Raw genomic sequence first — 20559 nt, forward strand, 5'->3', positions numbered from 1 at the left:
CTCCTGGGACGCACACATCCGGGTCTTGGCGCGCGCACGCGCACCCGCCCCAAACATGGCCGCCGCCTCGGGCCCGGCCGCCCGCCTGCGGGAGGTGAGTGCCGCCGCGCCCCTCGGCTTCTCGGTTCCTCACTTTCCCTCCGGACAGTGATGTGGGGGGCGGGGGGTATGTGGAGGCGGGGAGGGGTCAGCCGGATGTCGGTGTGGTGTGTCCGGTGCGTCCGCGGGAGGTTTTCACGGGTGGAGCGGGTGCGTCCGGCTCGTAGGGGCGCGGGTCGGCCCGGGGCATGGCTGCCTTAGCGACTAAAGACGCAAATCCGCCGCTGGTGTGGACGTTCCCCGGTGGGGGTGGACGCCCCGGGCGGGTGAAGACGTCTCAACTCTTTCCTTCGCGTTGCTCAGGGTATCTGCGCTCGTATCCGGCTGGTCCTTCCCCAGGGAACGTTTGCCCCGGCCTGCAGGGTGTCCTGGCCCGGCCGCTGGGGCGAACCCCTAGTCGACCGCTCATCTGCCGGATAGTAGGTAGATCCGCGTCGGTGGGTCTCAGGCCAAAGTGGCCGCCTTGCGCCGGTAGACTGTGCCATTTCTCACGGAGTCCCGCAGGTGTCACCACGTACCTGTTTTTTTTTTTTTTTTTCCCCTCCACCTACCTCCTACCTGCAAGTCAGATCTTGCCACTCTCAGGGCCGCGTTGTTCCACCTGTTTAGGGGCCGTTTCACTTTCCTCTTCCTTGGTTTCGTGGTTCATTTTTTTTTTTAACTCCTCTAACCCCCAGTAGTTCTTTTTTTTTTTTTTTTATCCCTCTAACCCCCCAAAAGTTTTTGTACATACAGAGAAGTTGAAATACTTTTGCGACCTTATACCGACCCGTTAACATCTGATGTATATTTGCTGTATCCGTATATTTTCCTCTGTCCATCCTTTCAGCCATTCATTAATCTTTTTGGGGCGCATTCAAAGTAAGTTGCAGATAGTACAGTGTTTCCCCCTCAATGTTTTCCTCTCAAACACTACATTACTGCTTTTTTAAGTTTTTGAGGCAAAATTGACTTACAGTGAGATGGTGAAATGCATAGATCTTCATTGTACCACTGCATAGTTTTGACAAATATACCCAAACTTTTATCAGAATTACCATGACCACAGAAAGGTCTGTTATCCTTTGCCAATTAAAAAAAAAGTTGGGGGGCGCCTGGGTGGCTCAGTCGGTTAAGCGGCTGACTTCGGCTCAGGTCATGATCTCACGGTCTGTGAGTTCGAGCCCCGCATCGGGCTTTGTGCTGACAGCTCAGAGCCCGGAGCCCGTTTCAGATTCTGTGTCTCCCTCTCTCTCTGCCCCTCCCCTGTTCATGCTCTGTCTCTCTCTGTCTCAAAAATAAATAAACGTTAAAAAAAAAAAATTAAAAAAAAAATCTTTATTAAAAAAAAAAAAAGTTGGTTGTTAGGGACTTGAGCTTGTAAAAATATGTGTTGAATACCAAGCCTTTGTTTTCTTTCTTTCTCCCCCTGCCACCCCCAGCAGAACTTTCCTCCATTCTATTGCTTGTTTCTCTCTTCACACCCAATTTTTTTATTTTTAAAAGTTTCACACAGAGAAGTGGCAGGGATAGTTCAATTAAGACTTGTAAAACTATCCAGATTCTCAAGTTATTAATACTTTGTCACATTAGCTTTTCTTTTCTCCCTGCCTCAAACATGTGCACACACATACTGTTTTTATATTTTACACACACACACACACACACACACACACACACACACATACCTCTCCCAAGAGAGTAAAAGGTTTATTACTCACATAATAAGACTTTCTTGGGAGAGTAGGGCAGATTTCCCCAGGTAATCCAAAAATAGCTTGAGAGCAGGAAAAGGAGACTGGCTGGGCTTTAACTGTGATTAGAGAGTGGAATTGGGATGAGGGTGGCCTAGCTTTTGTTGGGGCTTGCATGGTGTGAGCACCCTGCTAACACCAAGGAGAAAGTACACAGGCTTTCTAGTTAGCTTACCTACATGTGGGGCAGTAGGGGGGGACAGGGGAGGCTTGAAAAATGCTAGCAGTCATCATCAAAATGGAGTCACACTTTGTCACAGTTGGCATTAGGATAGAGTTGAAGTTGGTGGGAAACTATTTTTGTTAAAGAATACATCACTTAAACAAGTAAAGTAAACATTATCATGGGTGGTCCAAAGAGATTGGGGGGAACCATGTGGATGGGGTTGGACAGCTGAGGTCTGCCACAATTTGATGTCAGACATCCAGGCATCAAGCCTAGGTGGAACCCTTTGCAGGGTTGTAGAGACTGGGGATAAAGCCCTTCAGACGTCAGTGCCTTGGAATAGATTTCTATACAAGCTTGGCACATCCATATAAAACTGTTACTTCTCTTGTGAAATCTTAAGGTATCAGAAGCATTCCAATGGGATCTAGACAAGTGGTTCTGACCCCAGCAGACTCATCACCTTTTTTTTTTTTTTTTTTTTTTTTTTTTTAGGACAGCTTTATTGAGTAGCGCCTGGGTGGCTCAGTCAGTTAAGCTTCCGATTTCGCCTCAGGTCATGATCGAGAGCTCTGGTCAGACTGCGCTGACAGCTCAGAGCCTGGAGCCTGCTTCAGATTCTGTGTCTCCCTTTCTCTACCCATCCCCTGCTCACGCTCTGTCTCTCTCTCAAAAATAAATATGAAATTAAAAATTCTAAAGACAGCTTAATTGAGATATAAATCACAGCTTTATTGGTATATACAATTAACCCTTTAAGGTATACAATTTAGTGTTTCTTAGTATATTCACTATATTGTGCATCCATCACCACTATCAAGTTAAAATATTTTTATTATCCCCCAATAGAAAACCTCTGCCCCCCCCCCCCAAAGAAAAAGGAAAAGAAAACCTGTGCCAATTAGCAGCCACTCCTCATCTCTTTTATCCCTTTGATCCCTAGGCAATCATTAATCTTTTTGTCTCTATGCATTTGCCTATTCTAAACTGTTCATAAATGGCCATACAATATATAGTCCTTTTTGGGGGGGCTTCTTTGACTTCGCATAATGTTTTCAAGGTTCATCCTTGTAGCAGCATCTATCAGTACCTAGTTCATTTTTATGTATAAGTAATATCCCATTGTATGGATACACCTCATTTGTTTCCGTTCATTAGTAGATGAACATTTGAGTTGCTTCCACTTTTTGGATATTAGGAATAACACTTCTGTAAACATTCATGTATACTTTTGTGGGGGTGGATGTATTTTTTTATTTTCTTGGATAACTGCATTAGGAGTGGGACTGATTATATCCATTCTACTGGGCATGAAGTGGATTCTCACTGTGGTATTGATATGCATTTCCCTGATAGTTAATGATGTTGAGCATCTTTTTCATTGTGCTTATTTGTCCATTTGTATATCTTTGGAGAACTATCAGTTCAGATCCTTTGCCCATTTATTAAGTGGGTTATTCATCTTTTAATTATTGGGTTGAAAGGGTTATTTATTTATTCCAGATATCTGTGCCCTATCATATATATGATTTGCAAATATCTTAACCTATTCTGTGTTATTTTTTTTAAAGTTTATTTATTTATTTTGGGAGAGAAACAGAGAGGGAGGGAGGAGCAGAGAGAAAGGGAGAGAGAGAGAATCCCAAGTAGGCTCCGTACTGTCAGTGCAGAGCCTGATGCAGGGCTTGACCTCATGACTTGGGAGATCGCGACCTGTGCCAAGATCAAAATTTGGACACTTTATTAATAACTTAATAATTATCAAATTTATTAAGCATACATTGACTTATTACAGGTTTATTGAGATATAATTCCCATACATAAATTCGTCCAAAGTGCACAATTCAGTGGCTTTCAGTATGTTTACAAAGCTGAGCAACCATCACTGCTATGTAATTCCAAATGTTTTCATCAGGCCAACAAGAAACCCCATGCTCTTTCTCCTAGCACCTAGCAACCACTAATTGACTTTCTGTCTATATAGAATTACCTGTTTTGGACATTTCATATAAATATGATCATACAATGTATAGTCTTTTGTGTCTGAGTTCTTTCACTGAGGATACTGTTTTTAAGGTTTATGTTGTTGAAGCATTCATTTATCAGTACCGCATTCCTTCTTATGGCTGAAGAATGTTCCATTGTGTGAGTTTCCATATTTTGTTTAGCCATTCTTCAGTTGATGGACATTTTATTTGAGTTTCAACTTTTTGTTTATTATGAATAGAGCTGCTATGAACTTGCAATTCACATACAAGTTATGTTTCGATATATGTTTGCATTTGTCTTGAGTAGATAGGTAGGAGTAGGTTTCTGGGTAACATAACTCTCTGTTTAACTTTTTCAGAAGCTGTCAGACTGTTATCCTAAGCAGCTGCACCATTTTAATTCCCACCAACTGGAAACTGGGTTCCAGTTTCTCCACATCCTCACAACACATGTTATTGTCCGTTTTTTATATTGGCAACACTTGTGAGTATGAAGTGGCATCTCACTGTGGTTTTGATTAGAATTTCCCTAATGACAATGATGTCGATCATCTTTTCATGTGCTTGTTGGCCGTCTGGATGTCTTCTTTGGAGAAATGTCTATTCAGATCCTTTGCCTGTTTTTAAAAATTAAATATTTATTTTTGAGAAAGAGAGGGAGAGTGAGGGGCAGAGAGAGAGAGAGAGAGAGAGAGAGAGAGAGATTCCAAAGCAGGCTCTCAGCTGTCAGTCCAAAGCCTGACACAGGGTTTGAACTCGTGAATCATGAGATTATGACCAGAATTGAAGTTCGACGCTTAACCAGCTGAGCCACCCAGGTGCCCCTATCTTTTGCCTATTTTTAAAATTTGGATTGTTTTGGTTTTGAGTTGTAAGACTTTAATATCTTCTGTATACAAATCATTTATTAGATGTATGCTTTGTAAGTATTCTTTCCCATTTGGTGGGTTGTCATTTCACTTTCTTAAGGGTGAATAACTCTTATTTCAATAAAGGAAGCATCTATTATAGATTAAATGGATGTTCCCTTTACTCCTTAAGGCCTATTTTCCATATTCCCAGAACAGTCATGATCACAGCTTTGGTAGGTATCTTGCCAGGGCATTTTAATATTTTTACTTCCAGAATTTTTGTATGTCTAAAAAATTTCCCCAAGTGGTATCATGGTGTATATGTCTGACTTAGTTCTTTTAAATACACACATTCATCCTTCCCCTACAGACCTCTAGGAAGGTGCTTTCCATCTTGTCTTCACAGGACATCCAAGGCCACCCAGGCCCCAGTGTACTCAGAGGGTCTAGTATGGGAAACATGCAGTATGGTGGCAAGGCAGCCTCAGGAGGCCTGTTCCTGTAGGTGAATAACTCATAATGACCAGGAGTGACATCTGGGACATGGCCCTCTTGAGCAGCTAGCTCCTCCACATCACTATTGAATCCTGTGGATGTAGCAGGTTTCTAGGGTCTTGGTCTTGGCTTTAAAGTAAACTATTCTGATGTTTTATTATTAGGTGTGATATTTACCTTGGTTCCTTATATCCTTAATTGTTAAGAATTTTCATCAGGAATTGGAGTTTTCCTTAAAGTACTTTCAGAATTTATTAATATAGGTTAAAGGGGTCTACTTTTTTTTTTTTTTTTTTTTAAAGTAGGTTTTATGCCCAGTGTGGAGCCCAATGCAGGGACTGAACCCATGACCCCAAGATCAAGACCTGAGCTGAGATTGAGTCAGTCGCTTAACCAGCTGAGCCACTCAGGCACACCAAAGGGGTCTACCACTTTAATTGAGAGCATTTTGATCATGAATCTGGGTGAGATTTCCACAAATTACTTTCTTAATTTATTGAGATAGGGTGTACAGGACTTCTACTTTTATCTGAAAATATGGGGAATTGTATCAATTGACATTTTAATGTATCCTAGCCCTTGCATTCCTAGGATAAATCCAAGTTGCCATTTTGGTAACTTTCTACCGTTTCTTAGTTAAATCCCCTTCTCATGACTGATAATGCTTATATGTGCTTTTTTTTTTTTTTTTTAATGTATATTTATTTTTGAGAGAGAGAGCGCGAGCAGGAGAGGGGCAGAGAGAGAGGGAGACATAGAATCTGAAGGAGGCTCCAGGCTCTGAGCTGTTAGCACAGAGCCCAACACGGAGCTCGAACCCACAAACCACGAGATCGTGACCTGAGTCAAAGTCGGACGCTCAACCGATTGAGCAACCCAGGCGCCCCTTGTGTGACTTTTTTTTTTTATGATCACTCTCACCAAAGTGTGTCTGTTTTGTCAGGCTTTTCAAATAACAGACTGGCAGCATTTCAACGTTTTTGTTTTTTTGTTTGTTTTTTTTTTTGGGACAGAGAGAGACATAGCATGAACGGGGGAGGGGCAGAGAGAGAGGGAGACACAGAATCGGAAACAGGCTCCAGGCTCTGAGCCATCAGCCCAGAGCCTGACGCGGGGCTCGAACTCACGGACCGCGAGATCGTGACCTGGCTGAAGTCGGATGCTTAACCGACTGCGCCACCCAGGCGCCCCAGACTGGCAGCATTTCAAATAAGAACATAGGGCTCGAACTCACAAACCGTGAGATCATGACCTGAGCTAAAGTTGGACACTTAACCAACTAAACCACCCAGGTGCCCCACCAACTTTTTTTTTTTTTTTAAGTTTATTTTGAGAGAGGGAGAGAGAGAAAATCCCAAGCAGGCTCTGTGCTGTCAGCCTGATGCAGGGCTTGATCCCACAAACTGTGAGACCATGACCTGAGCCAAAACCAAGAGTGGGACGCTCAACCGACTGAGCTGTGCAGGCACCCCACAAGGCCAACACTTTCTGAGGAACTGTTAGCTGCATCCTCATTTGCCACATGTTTTGAGATACACCAGTTCCATTGTTTAGTTTGGTGCTAGGTGTTTCCTAATTTGTCGAGATTTCTCTTTAATCTGTGAATTACTGAGAAATAGGTTTTCATTTTTCCAAAAAAAATAGAGGTTTGTTTTACTTACTGTTTTTCTTTCTTTTTTTAAGTTTCTTACTTATTTTGAGAGAGAGAGAGAGAAAGAAAGAAAACATGAGTGGGGGAGGGGCAGAGAGAGTGGGAGAGACAGAGAATCCCAAGCAGGCTCTGCTCTGTCAGCACAGAGCCTGATGCTGTCCTGGAACTCATGAACTGTGAGATCATGACCTGAGCCAAAATCAGGAGTTGGATGCTTAACCCACTGAGCCACTTAGCCACTCCACTTACTGTTTTTCTTATGTTTGGTTTTCTTTCTGCTACTCGTTTTTAACATGACCACATTTGTAGTCAAGAGGCTACGGTCCGTGTCATACTGTGGTGTGGCTTTGGTTGAACTTGTTCTTTGGCCTGGTATTGTCAGTGTTAGCAAATGTTCCACTTGCACCTGGAAAGCATTTGTTAGGCTCTAATTATTCAACGTTTTTTATTTATTTTTGGGACAGAGAGAGACAGAGCATGAACGGGGGAGGGGCAGAGAGAGAGGGAGACACAGAATCGGAAACAGGCTCCAGGCTCCGAGCCAGCAGCCCAGAGCCTGACGCGGGGCTCGAACTCACGGACCGCGAGATCGTGACCTGGCTGAAGTCGGACGCTTAACCGACTGTGCCACCCAGGCGCCCCTGTTAGGCTCTAATTATTGACTCATGGCTCTTCATCCAGTTGTTATTGCTGCATTTTATATGATACTGGTGCATATAATATGGTCATTGCTAGATTTGACTTATATATTTTTTGAAGTTTATTTTGAGAGCACATAAGTATGAGCGGGGAAGGGACAGAGAGAGAGAGAGAGAGAGAGAGAGAGAGAGAGAGGTATGGGGGGAGAATCCCAAACAGGCTCTGTGCTGTCAGCCTGGAGCCTAACCTGGGGCTTGAACCCATGAACCATGAGTTCATGACCTGAGTCAAAATCAAGAGTTGGATGCTTAACTGAATGAGCCACCCAGGAGCCCCTGGATTTGATTTAAATCCATGTTCATCATTTCCTTTTCTTTGCATTTCTTCCTTCTGGGTTTTGTTTTGGTTTTGTTTGTTTGTTTGTTTTTGTTTTTTTGTGAGTTTTTTTGGTGAAGAAAACAACTTTTTCTAATTCTTCTGGCTAATGTCCTTGGAGATAAATTTTTTTTGTTTTTCTGAAGCTCTCTTTGTCTTACCCTTACTTTTTTTTTTTTTTAAATGTTTATTTTTGAGAAAGAGAAAGAGCATGAGTTGGGGGGGGAGCAGAGAGAGAGAAGCAGGCTCCAGAACCTGACATGGGGTGCAAACTCATGGACTGTGACCTGAGCCGAAGTCATACGCTTAACTGACTGAGCCACCCAGATGCCCTTCTCACCCTCACTCTTGATTAATAGTGTATCTGAGAGGTTTTCCCCCTCAGCACTTTTTTTTTTTCCAGAGCAGAAAAAGATGGTTTTATGAAAGCACAGGGACAGGGTCCGTGGGTGGAAAGAGCTGCCTCTCCCTCAGCACTTTTGAAGTAGGCTTCCATTACTTTCAGGTTTCTATTTTTCTCTTAAGTGGTCTGTCACGATACTTTTTACTCCTTCACCAGTGTTCTCTCTTCTTTCTGCTGGTCTTTAAGACTATCTTCTTAGGTATAGATTGCTCTCTATTTATGCTTGAGACTCCATGTTTTTTGAGTCTGAGATGTCTACAAGTGGAATTGCTGGGTAGTGGAATATGCCCATTTTATATTTGGATGGTTGCTGCATATGGTTTTTATTCTCACAGCTTGTTTTATTTTTACTCATATGAAAAGTGCATATTTTGTGGGATTTTTTTAAAATTTTTTTTAGAGAGAGTGAACATGTGAATGAGGACGGGGCAGAGAGAGAAGGAGAGAGACTTTTTTTTTTTTTTTAGGAGAGAGACATTCTTAAACAGTCTCCTTGCTGAGTCCCACAACCCTGAGATCATGACCTGAGCCGAAATCAAGAGTCAGATGTGTAACTGAGTCACTCAGGCACCCCTACATATTTTGTGTTCTTAAAGTTGCAATTTATAATTGTCTCAGTGATGGTGAGAATGAGCAGATACTCTTGTGTTCAGGATATTTGAATTTTCTCTCCATGAAGTGCCTTTTTGTATCTCCTTCCCCCCTTTTTTGTTCTGTTCTGTAAGATTTCTTTATAGATCTTGGGCATTATTCCTTTGCCTCTTTTGTATTTTATAATATTGTTTCTCCATTTGCCACTTGTGTTTTGACTCTTACTGTGTTTTTGTTGGTGTGGAAATTTCAAACGTTGATACCACATTTGTTCATCTTTATCTGTATGGTTTTCCTTTTTTTTTTTTTTAGGTTTATTTATGACCGGGGGGGGGGGGTGCCATAAAGAGAGAGGGAGGGAGAATGAATATGAGCTGAGGAGGGGCAGAGAGAGAGGGAGAGAGAGAAGCCCAAGCAGGCTGTCAGGGCACAGAGCCCAACACAGGGTTTGGACTCATGAACTGTACAATCATGACCTGAGCAGAAATCGAGTTAGATGCTTCACTGACTGAGCCACCCAGGTGCCCCGGTTTCTTGCTTGTTGATCATGAAGGTGTCCTACATGATTTAAACTTTGATATTACGTTGGGATCTTTCTCCATTTAGAATATTTATTTATTTATTTTTTTTTTTTTCCTTATTAATACAGTATTTATTTGTCTTCCCTCTGTCAAGCCCTGAGCCAACCACTTTCCCCAGGCTGCCTGGGGAGGTATAGGAAAAGGAACATACAGGGCAGACATGACATGGGAAAAAGACCTATGGGAGGTGGAGACGGCTCCTTCACATGGCGAAGAGGATGAGAAAGGCCACCATCAGGCAAAATAGCCCCATGGCCTCCGAGAGGGCAAAGCCCAGAATGGCGTAGGAGAAGAGCTGCTGCTTCAGAGAGGGGTTCCTGGCATAACCAATGATGAGGCTCCCAAACACAGTCCCAATTCCAGCCCCAGAACCAGCCACCCCAACTGTGGCAGCCCCAGCCCCAATGAACTTGGCTGCTGTGTCGATGTCCCTTGAAGCAGCGCTGGTTTGGAAACCACGGCTAGGAATAAGTGAGGTCAGGGGACGTGGGGCTGCCCAGCTGCTGAGGCTCTCATCTGTCAGTGTCTCTGGTGGTTTTAGTGCCACTGCAGACAGTGATCGGCTCAACAGCTGAGAGGTGCTCCTGACCAAGAAGGGGGAGGAGACGAACTTTGCACAGGTATACATTTTCAGGGGATGAGGGGCTGCGGCAGGAGAGCTGCTCCCAGTGCACAGAAGACAGAGAGGGGCCTCCATTTAGAATATTTAAAAAAATATTTCTTTCCGAGGTAAGGATCTTATTTCATTTTGCTTACAAAAAATGAGGAGTCATTTGTCTTGATATCATGCAAAGGGTTGGGAGGGTGGTTAGAGGACAATCAGTCATGGTGGAGACACTGGTGGCCACTTACAGAATGGCATCCATTTCCCATGTCAGAGCTAGACTCAGACATGACCTAGCTCTCACAATAACGGTGAGGGGTGGTCATTCACAGCTCCGGGACTTTCAGAACTTCCAGGTCATGGAGTGAAAGCAGAACTCGACCACAAAGCCGGGATGAAAACTGCTCATTCAGCACTGTCATAAGCACATTGTGAAGTTGGGGCTTTGAAAATGTGTCCTGATTGTTGATATGGGTGGTGGGTGGTAGAATAAGCACACAGTAGCCAAGGTGGTGTTCCAGTGAGCAGTGACACCTGGCCTCTCATCTCCCGCATCTCACTTTCATTCTTTTGGTAGTATTTATCTCCATTACCCTTCTTCCTGCTTCTTCTCTAGGAAGATGAAATGCTGTATGGCTCTTTTAACCTGTTCTTGCCTCCATCCCTGAAGTCTCACTTTACCTTCCCCTTATACAGATATTAACTTGAAAAAGTAAAAATACACAGCGCAGAATGTAAATTGGTGCAACCACTGTGGAAAACAGTGGGGGAGCTTCCTCGAAAAAATTAAAAATAAAAAGACCATATTGTCTAGTAATTCCACTCCTGGGTATTTACCCCCAAAAAGAAAATAAAACACTAATTCAAAAAGATATATGCCCCCCTGTTTATTGCAGCATTATTTACAATAGCCAAAATATGGAAGCAACCCAAGTGTCTATCAATAGATGAATGGATAAAGATTGTGCTATGTACATATGATGGAATATTACTCAGTCATAAAAAAGTGAGATTTTGCCATTTGCAACAACACGGATGGATCTAGAGGCTATTATGCTAAGTGAAATAAGTCAAGCAGAGAAAGACATACCATATGATTTCATTTATATGGGGAATCAAAAAAACCCAAATGAACAAACATATAAAAAGTAGAATCAAACTGAGATCAGACTGATGGTTGCCAGAAGGGAGGGATGTGGGGATGGGCAAAATGGTGAAGGGGAGTGTGAGGTATAGGCTTTTAGTTACGGAGTGAACAAGTCATGGGATTAAAGGTACAGTACAGGGAATATAGTCGATGGTATTGTAATGGTGTTATATGGTAACAGATGGTAGCCACTTGTACTGAGCATAGCATAACCTGTAGACTTGTCAAGTCACTGTGTTGTACATCTGAAACCAATGTAACATAGTGTGTCATCTTTATTTCAATAAAAAAATAAGCCGGGCAAAATTAATGACAAAATAAAAATATGGATTCACATACCTGGCCTGTCATCATTTTTTATTCCCTTTCAGATATAACTTTATGTACTTAAGTCTTTTTCATTCTTTACTTTTCAGCCTGGGAAATGAGATTGAAAATGACACCTCAGAATATTCCTGAGGAAGAACTATCCTGTGACGTGGAAATGGAAGGATTTGCAAGAGAGGGTTCCCATCTTTCCATTCTAGGTAATAATCGGGACTGTAAGAACTGGGAGGGACATTTGAGGCAGTCAGCTTTAACTCAGGAGAAACCAGGGACTCAGGAAATAATTTGTGAATATTCTGGACTTGGGGAGCGTTTGAGTGCAAGTTCAGACCTTCTGCCATCTAAGAGAGTTCCTACAAATGGTTTTCATATACGTGACTCAGATGTTAAAAGTTTGGATTGCAACCCAGCTTTACACAGTTGTGCAAAAAATTATGTAGCTAAGAGAATTAGTGACAGTGATGCTTGTGGAAGAGCCTTCGACCATTCTGGCGAGGTTTTTCAACTTGGAAGAGATCAAACAAGAGAGAAACCCTATAAATACCCTGAAAGTGTTAAATCTTTCAATCATTTTACTCCTCTTGGTGAACCAAAAGTACTGAAAAAGGGGAAGAAACTGTATGAAGGTAAGGATTTGGGGGACATCTTTACCCTGAGTTCATCTCTTAATGAAAACAGGAGGAGTCACCTTGGAGAGAAACTGTATAAATGCAGTGAATGTGGCAAATGCTTCAAACGGAACTCTTCTCTTGTTTTGCATCACCGAACTCACACTGGAGAGAAACCTTATACCTGTACTGAATGTGGAAAATCATTCTCCAAAAACTACAACCTGATTGTGCATCAAAGAATCCATACAGGAGAGAAGCCCTATAAATGCAATAAATGTGGGAAAGCCTTCAGTGATGGGTCAGCTCTCACACAACACCAGAGAATTCACACTGGGGAAAAACCTTATGAGTGTCTAGAATGTGGGAAAACCTTCAACCGAAATTCATCACTGATTTTGCATCAAAGAACTCATACAGGGGAAAAACCATATAGATGTAATGAGTGTGGGAAACCTTTCACTGACATCTCCCACCTCACCGTGCATCTCAGAATCCACACTGGGGAGAAGCCCTATGAATGTAGCAAATGCGGAAAGGCTTTCCGGGATGGCTCGTACCTTACCCAGCATGAGAGGACTCACACTGGAGAGAAGCCCTTTGAATGTGTGGAGTGCGGGAAGTCCTTCAACCGAAACTCTCACCTCATTGTGCATCAAAAAATTCACTCTGGGGAGAAACCCTATGAATGTAAAGAGTGTGGGAAAACTTTCATTGAGAGTGCTTACCTTATCAGGCACCAGAGGATTCATACTGGTGAGAAGCCCTATGGCTGTAACCAGTGTCAGAAACTTTTCAGGAACATTGCTGGCCTCATCCGGCACCAGAGGACTCATACTGGTGAGAAGCCCTATGAGTGTAATCAGTGTGGTAAAGCTTTCAGAGACAGTTCCTGTCTGACCAAGCACCAGAGAATTCACACAAAGGAGACCCCATACCAGTGTCCTGAATGTGGAAAGTCCTTCAAGCAGAACTCTCACTTGGCGGTACATCAGAGACTCCACAGCAGGGAGGGTCCCAGCCAGTGTCCTCAGTGTGGGAAAACGTTCAGAAGGAGCTCGTCCCTCATCCGACATCAAAGAAAACACTCTGGAGAGCAGCCCATGGAAACATAATGATTGTGGGCCACATTCATCTACTGACTGGCTCTCAAGAAGCTGTGTGAAGGAGGAATGTCTTCAGAGGTGACTTTTCCCTGTCAGACAATAATGTTTTAAGCTATTCAGTGAACTGATGAATGTGAGGCATTCCTTAGCCATACTATTAAATCTATACATTGAGGAACTCCTGGAGAAAACACAGGGTAGTAGTAAATGTAGAAGAGGCTTCAGGAATGATGCAGCTAGTACCAAACATAATAGCACACACACTGGAATGAAATCTGTGGATGTCAAGAAGGTACTCTGAAGATGCATCAGAGTGCTTAAACAAGAAAGAACCTATGGATGTGTTCAGTGTGTAATCAGTCTGTGGAATACTTTAATGAGGAACATCTGCCCCGTACATAAGCAAACTTTTATTAGGATCAAGTGTAATTAGAGGCAGGAGCTCTTACCGTCTACTCTGTATCAACAAAGACATCCTGGTGATAGACCCCATACAACACTCCACCCCACAGCAACCACAGAATCGCAGTTAGATTTTGCTGTTTGTATGTATTTCTATGTTACAGCCTTGTCAGATGTTCAGGATTTATTTCAGAAGGGGCAAGTAGGTGAGGATGTTGCTTGTGAATGAACAATGAAATTCTCCCTTTTAATACTGGAGCAGGCTTGTACTAAGATGGAAAGGGTTGCTGCTGAGAAATGTGATGCGTTGCTTTAGTTGTGGAAATAAAAATAGAACGAGTTCTTACATTTCTGTTATCATTCCCCATTGTTCATCTAGTACACTACTAATTTGTTCCATGCAGTCATGCCGAACCATGATTATAAAGGTTTTGTTACCATGTTGAAAATGCTTATAATATGGAAGGCAACAACAACAATAAAAAAAGCATAAAATAGAAGGCTTGCTGTTACTACAGCCATGTAAAGATATGTGCACATACGGATGTAGATTGGAAATTTGTCATAGAGAAATAAACATGGCTTTCTTAGGGGCCTCCATTCATGTCTGATTTTTTCTATAGTAAAGTATACATTGTTGCTATAATATTTTGATAAGGAATAAAAAGAGAAAGCCAAAAGGCAAATTTTGGGTTTCTTTGGACTTTTTTTTTTTTTTTTTTTTTTTTTTTTTAATGAAAAGGGGCTAGTTCAGCATCACAGGGCAGCTATAAGTATGGATGAAAGGCATCCAGGAAGAAGTTTCTCTCAAGTCAGGGCATCCCATGACCCAAGGCATAAGAATAATTTCCTTTTTTGGAGACCTGGAGGTGAGGAGAGAACAGGGCTGAGAAAATAGGGAATGGGAGGCTGTTGAGAGGTCTAGGATGATCTGGGAACATCCCTCCTGAGGAAATACAGTGCTGGCCAGGGGAGAGCTGCCCAGGCTGGTTGGCAGGTCTGCAGAGCCCTGGGGGTGGCTCCCCTTGAGAGTCACTGAGTGAAGGCTGTGAGATAATAAGTTTATGTTGTTTTAAGCTGCTGAGTTTGGGGTAATCTGTTACGGAAACAATAGAAAACTAACACACATTATAGAAAATACTTGCCTGCCCTTTCCCTCTCTTCCTTGCGCTCCTTTCTGATACTCCAGCAGGGCCATTGCCAATTTACACCACTCTTTCTTATAAGTTAGGAAAAGAGCCCCGTTGGGGCAGTGGGGGAGGAAAACGCTTGCTTCAGAGCTATTACAACTGGGTGCTGGGCTGCATCTGTGGCAAGGCTATGCGCCAAGACCGTGAGGCTCAGAGACTGAGGGGCCTGGTGCATCACCCCTTACAAGCCCTGCCTGACTCCTGGACAGTATGACTAGGTTTAACCATATGTCCAGACCCAAGACCTCCCCCATCCTCCCACAGGCTGGGTTGCAATTCTTCCTTAACAAACAATCAGGAACTCCTGTTGGAAGGCTAAATTATGGCCTCCCAAATGTGTCTACATCCTAATCCGTGGGACCTTTGATTGTTAGTGTAGATGCAAAGGGAATTTGAGGGAGTGATGAAAATCTTAAGATGTGGAGATGATGCTGGGTTATCTGGTGGGGGCGGTGTCATCACAGGGGTCCTCAATAGGTCAAAGTCAGAGGAGAGGTGATGATGGAGCCAGAAGTTAGACCAATGCATTTGAAGATGGGAGAGATGCCATGAGCCAAGGAATGGGGACGCTCCTAGAACCTGGCAGAGGCAGGGAAACTGGTTCTCCCTCCACAGCCTCCAGAAGACCCCAGCCCTGCTGACACCTTGTGAACCCAGTGAAAGTGATTTTTGGACTTAAGGCTTCCAGAACTGTAAGAGAGTATATGTGTGTATTTTTAAGGCACAAAGCTTGTGTTAACTTGCTACAGCAGCCATAGGAAATTAACACACTCCCATTCTAGTTCTTACAGACCTTTAACCTTCCCAGCTCCTGTTTGGTGAGGTATTCAATGTGTGTTTCTTTCTCAGCAAGTTAATAAACACAACTTGAAAAACAAAATCCTCTGCTGGTCTCTGTCTGCTTTGAGAGTAGGCACGGCCTACTCAGCCAGGTGCCGCTTGGGAATCCAGACAGCCCTTATTGCCAGAGCTAGTCTAGTAAATTAAGTCCTATTAATGAACAGCCATTAGTGAAAGGAAATTTCAGAAAAATTAAGGAAGAGATGCTCTTTACCTCTACTTAACACCTCCCACACCCTAGGTTGGATGAGAGGAACACACCTTTCAGCATCCTGGAAGAAGTCTATAGCCTAAGAATGTGTGTGGAAGGTCCAGATGTGCTGTCTAATCCCATATGAGACAGGATGTTCATGATGGTTGCCACTGTATTTCTAGTTTCATTAATCCGCAGCCCTCTTTGTATTCATCAATGTGTAATATCTCAAAGAAAAGAAAGGGGGCCTGGAATTTTATAGAGTCAGATAAAGAACGGAGTCATCCATGAGTCTTACGGGAGACATGAGGAAGGATCGAGTAACTGAGGAAGAGTGGAGCCCCTGTCTTCCTGGGTCTTATCTTGGAATATGTGAGAGCAAGTTGGTCCTTTGTGTGGTTAGCCATTTCTTGGAACAGAGGGGTGAGAGAATTTCTCCAGGAGAACAGATCTCAAATAAAATTCAACTTCTCTTAATCCTCAGGCTGCAATAACAAACTACCATAGACTGAATGGCTTAAATAACAAACACTTCTTTCTCACAGTTCTGGATACTGGGAAGCACACAGTCAAGGCACCGGCAGGTTTGGTGTCTAGTGAGAACCTGCCTCCTTGTTCACAGATTGGTTGTCTTCTCACTGTCCTTACGTAGTAGAAAGGGTGAGGGAGCTCTCAGGGGTCTCTTTTATAAAGGCATTAATCCTTTTCATGTGGGCTCTACCCTCAGATCTAATCACCCCCAAAGGCCACCACCTCCAAGTACCATTATTTGGGGCTTAGGAGTTCAGCATAGATTTGGGCAAGACACATTCAGTCTCTAACATGTAGGTTTTCATTTCTCTTGGATAAATACCTAGGAGCGCAATTGCTGGCTCATGTGGTAAGTCTGTGTTGAACTTTGTACGAAACTGCAAAGTTCTTTCCAAAGTGGTGGTACCATTTTGCTCTCCCACCAGCAACAAAGGAGATTTCCTGTTGATCTACATCCTTGCCACCACTTGAAATGTCTTTTTTTTTTTTTTTTTTTGTCATTCTGAATTTCAACCTTAAAGCAGTACTTCTTATGGTTTCTTGTATGAGTCAGCTTAAGGTAAGTTATGCCACAGTAACAAGAGACAGCAAAAGTCTTTGGGGCTCCTAACGCCAGTGCTCTACTTCATTTTGCCTTCGCTTGGCCAGGGAGCAGCCTCTCTGGGGCATTGCTGGCCTCCTGGCAGAGGGAAGGGAGGACCAGTGGATCCATCCAGAGGCTCTGAAAGCTTCTGCTCAGAAATAGCACCTTCACTTCCACTCACCTTTTCTTGTCAAAGCAAGTCCACAACAAGCCTGGAGTCACTGGGACAGGGATGGATAATCCTCACTGGGGGAGAGGAAGCAAGTACCTTCAACCATAATCAGGTTATCTCCTTTGTCTTCCATCATTTCTTTGGTCTGGCAATGGTTTTTTGCTTTTGTTTTTTAAGTTCATTTTGAGAGAGGGGGGAGAGAGAGAGAGAGAGAGAGAGAGAGAGAGAGAGAGAGAGAGAATGAATCCCAAACAAGCTCCACGCTGTCTGCGGGGCTCGAACTCACGAACCATGAGATGACCTGAGCCAAAATCGAGTGAGACGTTTAACCCACTGAGCCACCCAGGTGCCTTGGCCTGGCAGTGTTTTAATTGACAGCTTCTGTCACCTCCCTAGCCCCTTCTCTGATACCCACCTTGGTCACACTGTTCCAGTCTCAAGGCCTCCCTGCGATTCCTCAAATGCCAGTCATGTTATCTCAGGACCTCTGAAATCACTTTCTGCTGTGGGATCCTCTCCCCCCAATACATTTGGGCTCACTTCCTCACTTGCAATTCATTATACATCACCTTTTCAGTGAGCCCTTTCCTGATTTCTCTATTTAAAATTGCAACGGTCCCTGCCCAACACACATTCCCCATCCTGTTTCCTTGCTTTATTGATACATGATGCATTGTATGTGTTTATCTCCCCTACTGGACGGTACACATCTTGTTTCTGCTGTATCCTGGCCCTTAGAATCGTGCAGCAAGTGCCCAAGAAATGTTTGTTGAACTAAGATGGAGGTGAACCAGTGCTAGTGAACAGTGGGCACCCATATCTTGAGTGCATATCTTTGTTGTTTTCTGATTCTAACAATTCTACTCAGAATGTACAGAAAAATATGAGATTAAGAAATTGCGTCCAGAATCTCTCATGTCGTTGGCAATCATTTTAATACATTGGAACATGTCTTCCAGTTCATTTAAATCGGAAAACATTTGGGGCGCCTGGGTGGCGCAGTCGGTTAAGCGTCCGACTTCAGCCAGGTCACGATCTCGCGGTCTGTGAGTTCGAGCCCCGCGTCAGGCTCTGGGCTGATGGCTCGGAGCCTGGAGCCTGTTTCCGATTCTGTGTCTCCCTCTCTCTCTGCCCCTCCCCCGTTCATGCTCTGTCTCTCTCTGTCTCAAAAAATAAATAAAAAACGTTGAAAAAAAAAATCGGAAAACATTTGATGAGTATCTCAGATGTTGGCACGTTGATCCCCTGCGGAGTATAGTTGGGAATACAACAGTGTGTCCAGCCTCATGGAGCAGTCCAGCTAGAAAGCAAGATGGCCGTTTATTTATCAAACAATCGTGAAAACATCAATGTGAGCTGTAATAGGGAAAAGAACGAAAATAATAGCAGGAAGCTGTAAGAGGAGGAGAGACTAACCTGGGGGTAGGGAAGGAAGACTGCTGCACACAGGGACTGGTACGGTACGTGATGATGCAGGAGGGGATGTGGGCATCAGGGGCATCAGAGAGAAAGAGATGAGGAGAGCGGGCAGGGTGAGGTAGGCCAGAGCCTTGTAGACTTCTCATTATGTTAGGTGAGCACTAGGGATGGTGGCCAAAGAAGCAATTGATTGTGGGAAAAACAAAGGAGGCAGCCAGATGAAGAAATGGCCTAGGAGGGAGGAGGGAAGCCAGGGTGGGTGATGTTACAGACCAAGAGAGAACAGATTTAAGGAGGAGAGACTCCACCCATCGAATACCAGAGAGGGGCAATAAAGCCATAGGTGGAAACCCTTCATGGGCAATGGTTAGAGAAATGGATTCACTGGAGAAGAGGTGGGTATGGGGTGCAAGGCTGCCTTTGCCAAATAAAAAAATCCACATTTACAAGAGCAACACTAAGACCCTGAGAGATAAAGAGGTTGAGAGTATGTATAAGCAAGTTCCTGGAGAAAAAATAGCAAATACAAAAGTATACAGATGTCTGGGCTTAGTGCGACCAAAGGAATTCAGCTGAATCAGTAGCCATTTCTGGTAAAATAGATTAAACAATTTTTAAAAAATGTTTAAAGTTTATTTATTTATTTTTAGACAGAGTGGGGGAGGGGCAGAGGGAGAAGGAGACAGAGAATTCCAAGCAGGCTCTAAACTGCCAGTGCAGTGCCCAACATGGGGCTTGATCCCACGAACTGTGAGATCATGACCTGAGCCAAAACCAAGAGTTGGATGCTTAACGGAGTGAACCACCCAGGGGCCCCTAGATTAAACAATTTTTAAACCATTTTTTTTTCAACGTTTTTTATTTATTTTTGGGACAGAGAGAGACAGAGCATGAACGGGGGAGGGGCAGAGAGAGAGGGAGACACAGAATCGGAAGCAGGCTCCAGGCTCCGAGCCATCAGCCCAGAGCCTGACGCGGGGCTCGAACTCACGGACCGCGAGATCGTGACCTGGCCGAAGTCGGACGCCTAACCGACTGCGCCACCCAGGCGCCCCAGATTAAACAATTTTTAAGTTAAACAATTAAGTGTGTGTTTCAGTGGTTTTTAACATTTTCACCAGGTTGTGCACCCATAACTATTCTTTTTTTTTTTAAAGCATTTTTTTTTTTAACGTTTATTCATCTTTGAGACAGAGAGAGACAGAGCATGAATGGGGGAAGGTCAGAGAGAGAGGGAGACACAGAATCTGAAACAGGCTCCAGGCTCTGAGCTGTCAGCACAGAGCCCGACACAGGGCTCGAACTCACGGACTGCGAGATCATGACCTGAGCCGAAGTCGGACACCCAACCGACTGAGCCACCCAGGCGCCCCTCTTTTTTTTTTTTTTTAATGTTTATTTATTTTTGAGAGAGAGAGATAAGAGTGTGAGCAAGCAAGGGGCAGAGAGAGAGGGAAATACAGAATCTAAGGCACGCTCCAAGCTCTGAGCTGTCAGCATAGAGCCCAATGCGGGGTTTGAAGTCATGAACTGTGAAATAATGACCTGAGCCAAAGTCAGACACTAAACTGACTGAGCCACCCAGGCACCCCCACCAGTCTTTAATTCCAGTACATTTCATTAGCCTCCTAAAGGAAGCAAATACCAATTAGCAGTCACTTTTCATTTCTTCCTTCTCCCAGTCCCTGGCAGCCACTAATCTAGCCACAGATTTAACTGCTCTGGACATTTCATAGAAATAGAATCATACAATAGTGGTCCATTTTGACTAGCTTATTTCATTTAGCATTATATTGTCAATGTTCATCAATGTTGCAGCATGTGTCAGTACTTCACTCCTTACATGACTGAATAATCCATTGTGT

The 20559-nt window shown here is 43.6% G+C and overlaps 2 protein-coding genes across 2 annotated transcripts; one reads left to right on the plus strand and one right to left on the minus strand.

The window, feature by feature from the left end:
• The first annotated feature begins 23 nt into the window (after window positions 1-23).
• Window positions 24-14452, plus strand: ZNF329 (zinc finger protein 329). Its single transcript, XM_058706598.1, has 2 exons — window positions 24-94; window positions 11740-14452. The coding sequence occupies exon 2, from the start codon at window positions 11748-11750 to the stop codon at window positions 13371-13373; it is 1626 nt and encodes a 541-aa protein (XP_058562581.1). The 5' UTR covers window positions 24-94; window positions 11740-11747; the 3' UTR covers window positions 13374-14452.
• On the minus strand, window positions 9629-10264 carry LOC131498984 (ATP synthase F(0) complex subunit C2, mitochondrial). The gene has a single exon (XM_058706626.1). It carries the CDS (start codon window positions 10198-10200, stop codon window positions 9775-9777), a length of 426 nt encoding a protein of 141 aa, XP_058562609.1. The 5' UTR covers window positions 10201-10264; the 3' UTR covers window positions 9629-9774.
• Window positions 14453-20559: the final 6107 nt, after the last annotated feature.

Source organism: Neofelis nebulosa, chromosome 17 (genome assembly GCF_028018385.1).
Source record: "Neofelis nebulosa isolate mNeoNeb1 chromosome 17, mNeoNeb1.pri, whole genome shotgun sequence".
In the NCBI taxonomy this organism is placed as follows: Eukaryota; Metazoa; Chordata; class Mammalia; order Carnivora; family Felidae; genus Neofelis; species Neofelis nebulosa.